Here is a 12,293-nt window from a genome sequence, read left to right on the forward strand (position 1 = left end):
TTTTTTTGGTATGGGTAATTCCATTTCATGGTACGAAGTAAAACTAATTACCAGCAAAAGGAAGTTTTTAGTTCAGAGTTCTATATAAGCTAAGTCAGATGGTCGATTCTCCACGGTTTGTATCAGATATCTGATCGGTAAGTAGATGAGGTTTCACTTCGATTTGATTCTTTCGTCATTCAACATGTTATTTTCTTCGTACAGATCATGAACAAGCTTCTTCTTGTACTCGGATTGCTCCTTGTGGCCAGCACGGTCAGCGAAGGTTGGTGGTGGGCTCGTAGGCGAAGATACTACGCCAGGCGACGACGTTATTATTACTACAGACGTCGTCGTTACGACCAACAAGAAGGTACTACGCCAGGCTACGACGTTATTCTTAATATTTTGTCCTGGCGGAGCTTATTATGATGGCGCGCAGTCGCGAACCACTTTATGTTTTCAAAAAATTGTAAATGCACCACACAAAGCTTTTTTGTTTGCGGTATGACAAAGCTGAAACATGCTTCTGTAATATTGCATGCTTCCTGGCTTATATTGTAAAATGCATTAACAATTTTTCGAAATCAGGGGTTCATCAATCACTTTACAATTTCTATCTGAGGTTGCCACGGATCCTTGACAATGGTTTTGTACGGGCGCCCAGGGTTTCGTGGCATCTCGGTTGAGAACCACAAGCTCATACGAATGCAAATAAACCCAACTTTACTTCTATTTAACACTCTGTGGGTTTCCTTGCACTGAAGCAAGTTCACGATCAAACATTTTGCTTTCAATGAGTCCTTGTTTTTGAAACATTTGTTTTGCATTTTTGTTCACAGAACAAATGAAACCTGACATGGAACAAGACCAGATTCCTGATGAACTCAAACAACTTCTCTCTCAGGATCATTAATAAAGAAAACATTTATTTTTCTGAATATTTGGCATAATAAAAAATTTATTGCTGCAAATTACGTTTGTGTTTGTTTTCCACAAAAATTAACTTGAAAACAGCCGTTATAAAACTTGGTCCACACATGTAAACAGAAAGTATTCAAACAAATCCTTGATTTTGACTCGATTGGCTGCCTGTCGTCAACAACTCTGAGATTTGAAACACCACACAGGAACGTTTGTCTTTCTTGCGTAAGCATCGAGTAATGCCTTGACGACAGGAAGTTAAATTCATGTAAATTTTGAGTATAAACGACCAACTTTTATTTGCTGTAGGTTACTTAATAACTTTGAAAATGAAAGAAAAAATCCTACATATTATCAATTAAATTTGTCCTCGAAAACCAATCTCTAAAACCAGTGCCAACGAAAAAATGTAGTAAAAATTGTTGCATCAATTGCCAACAGATAAGGATACTTTTAAATGAATATCGTTTATTCTGCAGTATAGGTTGGCAGCAAAAAAGAGCATGGCATTTTTTTCTTCGAATTACACGGTATCCTAAATGCTTTGTGGCAACTTCCAGTTTGTGCTGGAATTCGAATAATAGTTGGGGAAACAGTTCGGATCAGACCAGGTCTATAGAGAAGTCAAACTACGTTTAGCTTAACGAGATTATCCTATTCTCATTTCTGAAATAATTTGTGCAAAATATGAGTGTGGAGCACTTTGACTTTATGATCCCAATAAGTTAAATCACATTTTGCAAACAACTAACTATTTTTTAATGCAAAAATCACACCTTGACTTTGCAGAGTTAAAAAAATGTATTCAGAATCCACCTTTAATGACTAAAACGACGAGGGTATGCAGTATTACAGTGTTAAGAGCTGGTACGTATTATATGCATTGTTGGGCAAGCATGTTAGATTTGGAGGTAGTATATACCAAGCACATTTTCCTAGAAGGAACAAAAGAGTCTCGTCAGACTGTTGAGGTAAATGGAAGGGATGCTGTATATAGAGTGATTAACACTAAACTGGGTCAGGTATAAAAGCCTAGTACATATAGTTCATATAAATAATAAATTGCATGTTAGAGTATACACCCACATAAAAAAGTAACATTTCTGGAACAAGAATGGCAAATAAAAATTGTTTTTGTCTAAAATTTATCAATATGAAGCGTTTGCATCAAAATTTGTCAATACGCTCTTAACAATCAAGATCGTCGCACGAATTCCATGATTGTTTGACTCATTTTTAAATTGATTATTTTTTACTTTTACAAATTGCCTACACAGCAAAAACTGCCTTCCGAAAAATCACATAAACGGCTAAATCGACCGACTCTCAGCTTTTATCAGTATCCATGATGTCGGTTTCATAGCTCAAGTTGTGGTCTTTTGCGCAAAGTAAACGTGATTTGATTTGCTTCACAGGAAAACAAATCAAAAAAATCACCTATTGGCCACAACGCTTGCTATCTCGCGCTGTCTGGTCAAAACAAAGAAGGAAATACGTGACAAAACATTAGGTTTGGACGCTTAGGTTGCTTCGTTCCAAACAAATAAGTGTGAATTTCTACATGTGTATGTAGCGGTCGATCCAGTCCAAGTAATGGGAGACCCTGGTGTAAATCCCAGGTTGGTTAGGCTCGGCGCAGCCGTATCCCCATGATGTAACGCCGGAAAGATAGAAATCACCGTCGTTTCTTCTGCACATCAAAGGGCCTCCGCTGTCGCCCTGGAAAAAGATGAATTATGATATCAAGACAATCAAGGAATAGCGTTTGTTTGATTAGGACAGATGGCAGGCGATTGGCAACATCGGTCAAGCAATCTAGCGCCATATTTTAAATCTTTTGTCCAGGGTTACCACTGCATTTTGATGCTGAAATTTGATTTATTTTTAAAAAGTTTAAATTTGTTTTTATCCTGCCTGTACGTTCGCAGCCGCAATATCACTGATAATCTATATTTAATGAAAAAAATACGACCGTTGGCTGTATTTTGAATACATTTAAAAACAGTTTGTTTGTGAAACACTTTTTCCCGTTGCATTCTGCGTTGATAAACCCAAACGCTATGTAGCACCAAAGACTTTTTTAGTTTTGTGCCTAACTGAGTTCTGAACAGTCAAACTACACTTACCCTGCATGCGTCAACTCCCCCAGAGATATACCCGGCGCATATCATGTTGTCTTCCAGGGCGTTGTAGTTCCTAAACTTGGCTCTGTTGATCTTCCGACATTCTTCATTGCTAATTATGGGGATGTCCCCTTCGTGAGTCACCGTCGGTAGTTGGTGGGAGAGAGCTGGAAACAAGCTACATGTTACACTTGGGAAACTTGGCTGGTAAATATTTAAGCAACTCGGTTACTCGTTTCAACATAAAGGTTGAATACTCGTGTGTCGTTGACTGTTAAAAAAACATTAATTACTTGTAAAACGCATCGGGCGGAAATCCCGCAGACCATCAATAGGTGATTATTTATCAGTCATCATAGCCTAATAGATAATATCGAAATTGTTATGTACAGTAAAGGGATTACTTTATAATGCAAGCAACATGAGAATGTATATTTCCGTAGGCTAAAATTAGTCGACTTTCTGACTCAAAACAAATATATTTTCGCCAAAATAGGTATTCTTCAGTGTCTATAAAACAGCACATACAGTGTTTACATTTAGTAAAGGGTCACAGCTACCTGTAGCGCACTCTGCCATTGTAACACTTACTGTAACTTCCCCATCCAACAATCCAGCATTTTTCACCCGGGAGAGGATTGTCCTGTTTTGAGGTAGGAAGGCAGATGGGTCGAATATTTTTGCCGAACGACAGTGAACTTTTAAGCCTGATCATTGCTATATCATTGCGAGGTATGTCAGCGTAGGTGTAATCGTTAAGGATGAAGAATACAATGTTGGCAACAATGCTTTCTCTTTCGCGCTTCACGCGGCGATACTGCCCGGCTACGACCGTCCATCTGACGTCGCTGTTGTGCCCACTTTTAATGCTCCTGCGTTGATGGTAAGGACATTTGTATCAATATGACGTAGTAAGAAGTTTGAATTATAGACACACAGGTTATGGTTTATTGTCTTACCGTATATAAATTTTATCTATGATTGTAAATTTTTCAAAAATATTATTTTTGTAAACTCGGATTGAATAAAATGGATTAAAGCATCTGTATGACTGCACGTTTCTTGTGTAAAAAATATCCCATAATGCGAACAGAGTCATTTAACATTGAAACCAGTCTTATAACAAAGCATACTTGAGCTGAAGGCAGTGGGCAGCAGTTATTATCCAAAGCGGAGAAACGATAGTTCCAGAGCAAAATACTTCATCTTTACTGCAACAAAAACAAAATATGTTTTTTTAAGAAATCTTTGGATTTGTTTACTTTGGAAACTTTAAAGCATTTGTTATTTTAGCGTGACTGGTTTGTCAAAAAACACAATATCTCTAATCACCCTCTTTAGCCAGTCCCAAACAAACGCCTTGCGACGGCGGAATCTTTGTTTGTTTCAGTATAAGTTGAGATTTACGCTCGCTAAATTGAAACCAGCAAAGATATGCGGGCTCGAACTTGCAAAATACTAAAACTCAAAGCCCTTTGAGTATGAAAAACATCATCTGATCATAATAACGGATTTGATTCAATTTCAAGTTACGTTTAAACTCTCGGGAAAAACTCCACTTACTCTCTGAGTTGAACGAGCCACGGCCAACTGGATCTCAAAGCTTTTCGCCCTCCGATTATCCGAAGTTGAGGACGAACTGTTGAAAAGTCGGATGAGGTTTTGGATTTTCCACAACTCCAATTTACCCGGATCTAAATAGTTTAGAGTTCATTGTTGGTTCCACAAGCAATAACGTATAATATAGTGGTACCACGGAGGGTTGAGCAATAACGTATAATATAGTGGTACCACGGAGGGTTGAGCAATAACGTATAACATGGTGGTTTCACAAAGGGTTGACCAATAACGTATAATATGGTGGTACCACGGAGGGTTGGGCAATAACGTATAAAGTGGTGGTTTCACAAAGGGTTGACCAATAACGTATAATATGGTGGTACCACGAAGGGTTGAGCAATAACGTATAACGTGGTGGTTTCACAAAGGGTTGACCAATAACGTATAATATGGTGGTACCACGGAGGGTTGAGCAATAACGTATAACGTGGTGGTTTCACAAAGGGTTGAGCAATAACGCGTAATATGAATTTAATGTTTTTCGGCCACGAAACGACAAAGAAATTATACGTGATTTAGAAAGTTGTTTGCAATTGCAAGGTTTTTTAGAGACATGTGTGAACCAGAAAAGTTAAAATTGGCAATTTCAAGGTTTTACTCAAGTTTTTGTTTTTAAGTATTATGTTACCAGTTATTTGTTCAACCAGTTAACCAGAATCAAGAAACAACGACAACAATTATCAATAAAACGTTATAAACTAATGACTTTTCGACCAACATTTTATCTAAAATTCAACTTTTTTTTTTTTGAAAGGACATTAAAGATCCTTGTTTTTAGAAACATATTTGTCTCTAGTGAGAAAGCTGATCGGTTTTAGCCTGCGGAAATAAACATTACAATGCTGTTCATGATTTTCCAAAGCAGATTTGAAACGGTAACAAGGTCGCATATGCAGCATGTCATTAACATAGTTTACTTACCTCGCAAAATTTTCCCCTAAACTGAGGAGAACAAACACACAGGAACTCTTCATCCACGTGGATGAGATCCTTGCACTCTCCTCCGTTCATACAAGGTTGTTTCTGGCAAGCTTTCTTCTCTAGACACATGTGTATTATTGGTTTACATTTCGAGTGTAAGTAGGATGTGATACAAAGAAAATTAGATTCAAGGTAAGACCGGAAGGTTGTCGATCGTGCACTGCATTTCCCTAATATTTTTGTAGTTGAAAACTATTCGTTAAAACTGTTGATGCCTTTTATGGCAAAATAACAAAGGAACCTATACATTTTTTTGATAGGCCTATACAATATTGGCGTTTTGTGCAAATTGAACGTATGATCTTAACATTGGACTTAATGCAATTAATTATGCTATGGTTGTGTGTTCAAACCTCACCGAAAGTGAATTGTGACGTGGTTAAATAAAGCGGAAATGCAGTTTATAATTCTGCAACTATTTTCTGTGGTACCTTGCGCACGTGCGGGTGGTGGCCGGCCTATTTCGCGTTGTAATACACTGCCTTAGGGTTAACCGAGCCCGCCAATGTTTATTGATGGTGAAACATGTTTAGAAAGGTATATCCTAGTGATAAGAAGGCCAGTGTGTATATTGCGAACATACATGCGGAACTGCGGAGATTAGTTGAAAAACATGGGTGGCACCAGTGGTCTGGATTAAAACGCCACGATGTTTCCGTAACCAATGACAACATTGACGTAAAAAAACGTATTTCCGTCCCGTGTAAGTATCGCATAAACGTTGTATGGACAGGAGGATATGGTGTTTTCTTTTGACAATAATTGCCCCTTTAAGTTTTAGTAATTGTTTGAAGCGGGGGTTACCAAAACATCGGATATCCTTGGTTCGAATGCCGGTGTATAGTAAAAACATTTTCGCTCGCGAATCCTTCTTCACGGGTTAAAGTTTTCCTTGACCCCCAAGTTTAAAAGTAATATTTTGATATTTCATTGCCGTAACGATACGAGAGAAAACTGGCGTAACTTGACAAAAATGTTCACTGACTTTTTTGCGACCCATAACATTCGACGTGCGAACCCGAGATTGGACAGCCCTGACTTAAGGGACAATCGTACATATTTTCCCTGGAACGGTGGGGAATTCTTATTAAAGATCTTACTTACCAGGAAAACACCTCGGGGTACTTCCCGACCAGGTTTGTGTTGCTGAACATCGGCGTAAACCGGACCCTGACAAAACCATACCAGGTTTACAGTTGAAGCGACAATACATCTTGTCTTGCGGGAACGTGGTGTCAAACGAGCAACGGGAAACCACGCTTGGGTCCGAATTTAAAGGACAACCTATAAAATAGGATTTGTAAGACGAATGACTCGAAAACACCATGAATTGCTGTAACTATTTGTGAGTAAATCATTTATGCGGGTCTGGGCCTTTTTAATCTAACTTTACTACTGATCTATTAGTATGACAATAATATACAGTGGGCTGTTTCAGTCTCTTTTTACTTAATTTTAATAAAACTGACTATTATTTTTCAAGAACTTTTTTAACAGGTTTTGCTATACCTGAAGCAAGGAGTTAGTAAAACTTCCCTGCTATGGATTAAATTCTTATGTTTGTATGTAGAAATAACTGTGTTGTTTGATAAAAACTCGTATGGCAAAATGTAAGAGGAAACGCAGTCATGATTACAGCTATATCAAACAAATTCAAGGAAAATTGTGTTGCCTCAATTTTAACCTCAACAAAACCAAAGATAAAATTGCGCAGGCTCGGCGGGTTCAACCGTAAAACCTCTCACAACACCGCATACCGATAAAAAACCGGACAGGACTGGCCTAGAAATTGTATGAGGAGAGATGTTATCAGCGAAATTGGTCTGGTTCGCCAAACCGCCAAGGGGGCGAAGATAGCCATAAATGTAGACGATCATGAAACCTGAGTTTAAACGATAATTTCATAGGAGTGTTCCCCATATATGAGCCACAAACCACATTATTTGGCACCATGGAACAAACTAGGAATGTTTAGTTACAACAAATATAAGTTACGAATATATATTTTACTGTGGGTTTTTTGAAATACGTGAGTAATTGTTGAATAGCAAAGGGTGATCCTATATCCGTAATTGTACGCGTATTGTTTAACAAATAACCTACCCAGAAAATTGCCGATGTCGTTTAATACAAAGAAAGCGGAGAATAAGTTACAGGCACCGAGTATTAACAAAACGCAGGCAAAATAAGCCAAGACAAAGTATCTGTAGCGAGCGCACTTACCACAAATGACACCTGCCGCGTGATTGCACTTCAACGAATTCGTACCATCCCAAGTGTCAGCTTTGCATTTATCCAATCGAGACTCTCTACCCTGGCAATTAACCTTTAATAATGTAAATGTGGTTACGAAGTGTCTGAAAACATGAGATAAATGTAAAGTTTAAAACAAGTGTTGATTTGTTAAATGAAGTTTTAATTAATTACTGGCCCCTTACCCGATAACTCTTATTATTTTATCGGTGCTATTTAATGTAGGCTATGACGTTTATCGTTCGTGTGCGTTAGTACTTTACATGCATAATAAATGTGATTTGATTAAAATTTACAGGTTTTAATCTCACCGGCACGTTTCTGTCACCCATTATATGTTTTTCAGTATCAATGGAATGATTTAATATAAGTAAAGTTTACTTTTGCGATACCGTCAGAGACCGAAAGTCCAACATTAACATTGCAGAGAGAAGGAATCTTTGAGAATTTCACAACTTACGTTAGACATCACCCCCGGTCCGATGGTCCCCCCAAACTCATTTCCCTTTCGCACAACAACTCCTTCGGTGGTGAATCCAAGTTGACGACATACGACGAGAGCATCAGTGACGTCAAATCCGTCTGCGCAAACCGCCCCCCACCTGTTGCCTGGCAACGCCACCTGGATCCTTCCCATGTATCGAACGAGGCTACCCGCAAGCCTCAAGTCGCCAATTTGAGCAGCTGGAAAATAAGCAGAGAATTGAGTAAAACGTTGCTTGTTTTCGGCGAAGTAAATGATTCAGGATCGTGCTATGGTTCAGCTCATCACTTATGCTCCTTGCTTTTCGTTTAATTTTTGCTAAAAATATTACCTGGCCATTACTGTGGACAATTTTTCAAATATATTTTTGCATTGTTTTTGTATGGACATTGAATCTAGATACGAAACGTTTGCAAATGAATTCCACATTTTCAAACATAGTTTCAAACGTAACCGATCACGTTGAACTTTCACCCCACATGTTTGCACACGATACGAAACAAAACTTTACGTTTTTATTCCCGAAATTAACCTCATGATGCTGTTTTCATCGAAACACGTATTCTGCTTTTTGTCACGAGGTATTTTTGTATTGTAATTTTAAATGCCTATGGTAGATTTGTAACCATACGTGTAAATAGATTTAATGTCAAGTTTCTTTTTACAGTACTTGTGTAAGATTCTAACCATCACACAGGCCTAAAGATATCATTCGACTGAATGTGCGTCCACAGTAATTAATTCCAGCCGATGAGGAGCTAAAATTAGAGCGATCGACAGTCCATCTTCGTTTGTCACGATTTGTTTAACCACAATAAACCGTCCACGTAGACGCCGCAGCCTGGGAACTCGTTTGCGTTTATGCGGTGGGTATAAATAAACAATCGTGCTCGCGCTGCAGTTCAGGCCAATGTTGAAAGTTCCAATAGCGGTACATCGCGTTAAACTCGAGGATTTTTCTAGAACCTTATGTGGGAAGCTATCTGGATCCCAAACTATTTTATACCTGACTTGTAGGCCTATTCATTGTTTTCATCTTTCACCAACCAAACTTGCGCTCCCTGGAAAAATCCGTTAAAAGAATCTACGACGAACGCATGGATTACAACCACCAATACCAGGCCCGTTTTTTGCACAATACGCATTACTACTATGGTTTTAATATACTGTAAGTTGAAGTTTTACATATTAACAGTTATATGATATATGACGAGCCAAAAGTACAAATGGGAGGAACTTGTTATCAGTGGTTCTAGAAACTCTAGAAATGCCCAAAAGGACACAATTTAAAGACGTGTTTGTGGTTTACGTCACGAGACGGATTGAGAAGTTTAATCACCTGAAGGATTCAAATTTTCCTACAAACCAGAACCACTTACGACTACGAACTTAAAAGAAACTCATAAACTTCCGTGAGCTGCATACAGATGGCCATTCATCAGTGCAGCTTGGTGTGACTTTTAAACGACTTTGCCGACTAAATGGACAGGTAATGACTTACATTTCGTTGAATGCATCTCACAGAAATCATATTATTGGCTCCATTTGCTTAAATAAAATTTTAAAAACTTGGATGCGAAAGATAGAACACTTCGATAAAGTATTAAAATCACCAAACAGTCTTTTCTGCCCAAAGAAAAAAACCCAAGTCATTTGTCGTTTGTCTGATTCCAGCATATGAAAAAGTGATACTGACGATGCCCTGAATTGGTGGCGGAATGCATATGTCATAAAAAACATAGCGACAAATGACTTGGGTGTATGAGGTTCTTATATAACTTGAACACGATAGTATAAGATAAGCAAATTTATACGATAGTATAAACTTAGTGCCATGACACGCTTCTTGATGGTAATACGCGAAAAGGTTGTACGGTATATATTGGGTAAACTCCACTAAATCCTGTTGTAACCTGGACGTTATAATTTTGCTATAACTTTTTTAACCAAAAGTTAAGCCGCACAATTTTTGGCTGTAATTTATCCGCTTTTTTTTATCGAGCGGCCTAATCTTGACCCACAACAAATATGAAAATATCGCCCCAAGCTTAGGCGATAAATCGATGCTGCGCAGGGTGTTTTGGGTTTTGACAACTTTCGAGGTTAACCTGCGGACGATTGGTAGCGTAACGTAATCCTGTTTCGCCCGTTGTTAACAAAACATTTGGTTAGAGATTTATCCACAATCACCGCGAATGCGATGCGACCACCTTATTGCGATACGATACACTGGAACAACGGATAAGATTGCGGGAAACCCATTTTGCTTTTAAGAACCATTTTATAGATCCACTTGCTGGTCATGTGCATACAATAAAAACAAGAAGAGTTTTTGAACCAGGAATCACACTCTATCTCTCCAGATTATTGTCGTACCTGGTGTTTTGTGTGGCGTATATTTTCTGTTAATGATCTGCGTTGAAAAAAACAATTATCTATGTTACCTGTAACGACTCTATTATTTCGTTTACATTACAATTTAAATATGTTTAACCTCCATGCACAAAAAATCTTCATATTTCATACAACAGGGATTGAAAACATTTGGCAACATAGATAACGCGATGTTAATAATTTCGCGTGCCACAACTTTTCTACGCAGCGAAGGTACACTAAACAGTATAGGAATAAATACGTTTAAATAAGAATGTGGGTTGTTTATATCTTGCATGCAACAGAGCTTGTATGTCGCCGCTTATAAACGTACATTGTTTAAGTTTGTTATGTGCTGAACGACATTAGGGCGCCTACGTTGTTTAAGGCTATTAGTGAAAACGAATTAAATGTCGGAAGATTTGGAAACGCTAGATCGTGCGAAAGTAACATTATACTCTTAGGCAGTGGTTCTCAACCTTTCTGCACTTGCGACCGGACAAGTTTTAAAACAATTTTTACGGCCCGGTAATTTGGTTAAATTTCAACTATAATAATATTTGTCGGAGACCGGTAAAAATCATAGCCCGGGCTGGAGATTAAGATAAACTGTTCTAGGGATACCAATAAGTGATAGTAAATGTTAATACGATATAGGTCGTACCCGGGGAATAATGGTCGAACATATCTTTCCTCAGATTTCTCGCCACCAACTTCGTCACCATTGTAAGTTGCGATGTCACCTCATTGCTTGCAATGCTCGACACAACGTCATCAGATCTCGCCGATGAAACTTTTTTGGACGTTCTTATCAACTGATGAAACGACTTTAGTGCCTGCTGTGCAACCCCTCCTCTTGTTTTTTCGTCTCGTGGCACATTAAGATCGATTAGTTTGCCGTCAGAGGTGATCGACCCGAATTCCAACAAATCTTGTTGTGCATTGGCACAAGCTAACACAACAGCGCATATGACAAGATACCATCTACACATTATGGCCGATATAGCATTCCTTTCCTTGGCGATTTCATTTAGCCTGTCACGCCATACTGTCAGCACCCTAAAGCTATAAAAGCGATATTAAGTAAAAGCACATTCAATGTAAAACTTCTATTCAAACGACGGAAGTTCTAACCCGCAAAGCTCCAATACGGTTATCAATAATTACCGGACCAGTATAGGTTAATGGTTAGATGGCCTTCGCGCATCTTATTTTGCTACATTTAATGATGAGGTACGGATTTCCTTGTAATGTACACCAACTATACATTTTAACTCACAAGTTTGAGTAAAAAAGGAAACCAGCAAAGGTCGCAAATATTACTAGGCTATTTTCAATTGTTGGAAAAAAAGTCTGGTGCTGTTTTAAATAACATTTCTCTTCGGAAACTCTCTGATTTTGCCGCTGCACTGTTGATCATAAGACCTTGTAAGGCGAATGTTTGCTCTGTTGCTTCCATCTTTTTTTATTGTATTCAAATTTACAAACCATTTATTGAAGTATAATGTTACCAACTAGGTTTTCCAAGCTACGTTAATGAGCAAGCCTTTCTATAC

At 38.2% G+C, this 12,293-nt stretch overlaps 1 protein-coding gene across 1 annotated transcript; it reads right to left on the reverse strand.

The window, feature by feature from the left end:
* Positions 1-2,460: 2,460 nt before the first annotated feature.
* On the reverse strand, positions 2,461-11,729 carry LOC145889910 (neurotrypsin-like). Its single transcript, XM_082980960.1, has 10 exons — positions 11,402-11,729; positions 8,341-8,564; positions 7,851-7,953; positions 6,732-6,911; positions 5,568-5,686; positions 4,590-4,720; positions 4,160-4,237; positions 3,618-3,898; positions 3,030-3,193; positions 2,461-2,622 (listed from the first exon to the last, which is right to left on the reverse strand). Exons 1-10 carry the CDS (start codon positions 11,727-11,729, stop codon positions 2,461-2,463), a joined length of 1,770 nt encoding a protein of 589 aa, XP_082837086.1.
* Between the last annotated feature and the right edge of the window lie 564 nt (positions 11,730-12,293).

The sequence above is a fragment of the Ascidia mentula genome, chromosome 2 (assembly GCF_947561715.1).
Source record: "Ascidia mentula chromosome 2, kaAscMent1.1, whole genome shotgun sequence".
Lineage (NCBI taxonomy): Eukaryota > Metazoa > Chordata > Ascidiacea > Phlebobranchia > Ascidiidae > Ascidia > Ascidia mentula.

What these genes read in the sequence shown, in the direction of transcription:
- LOC145889910 (XM_082980960.1), bottom strand. Translation starts at nt 11,729, where the DNA reads ATGTGTAGATGGTATCTTGTCATATGCGCTGTTGTGTTAGCTTGTGCC. An exon ending in GTTCGACCATTATTCCCCGG is followed by an intron (nt 8,565 to 11,401) that starts GTACGACCTATA and finishes CTTATTTTCCAG; the next exon opens with CTGCTCAAATTGGCGACTTG. An exon ending in TTAGGGGAAAATTTTGCGAG is followed by an intron (nt 4,721 to 5,567) that starts GTAAGTAAACTA and finishes TAAACTATTTAG; the next exon opens with ATCCGGGTAAATTGGAGTTG.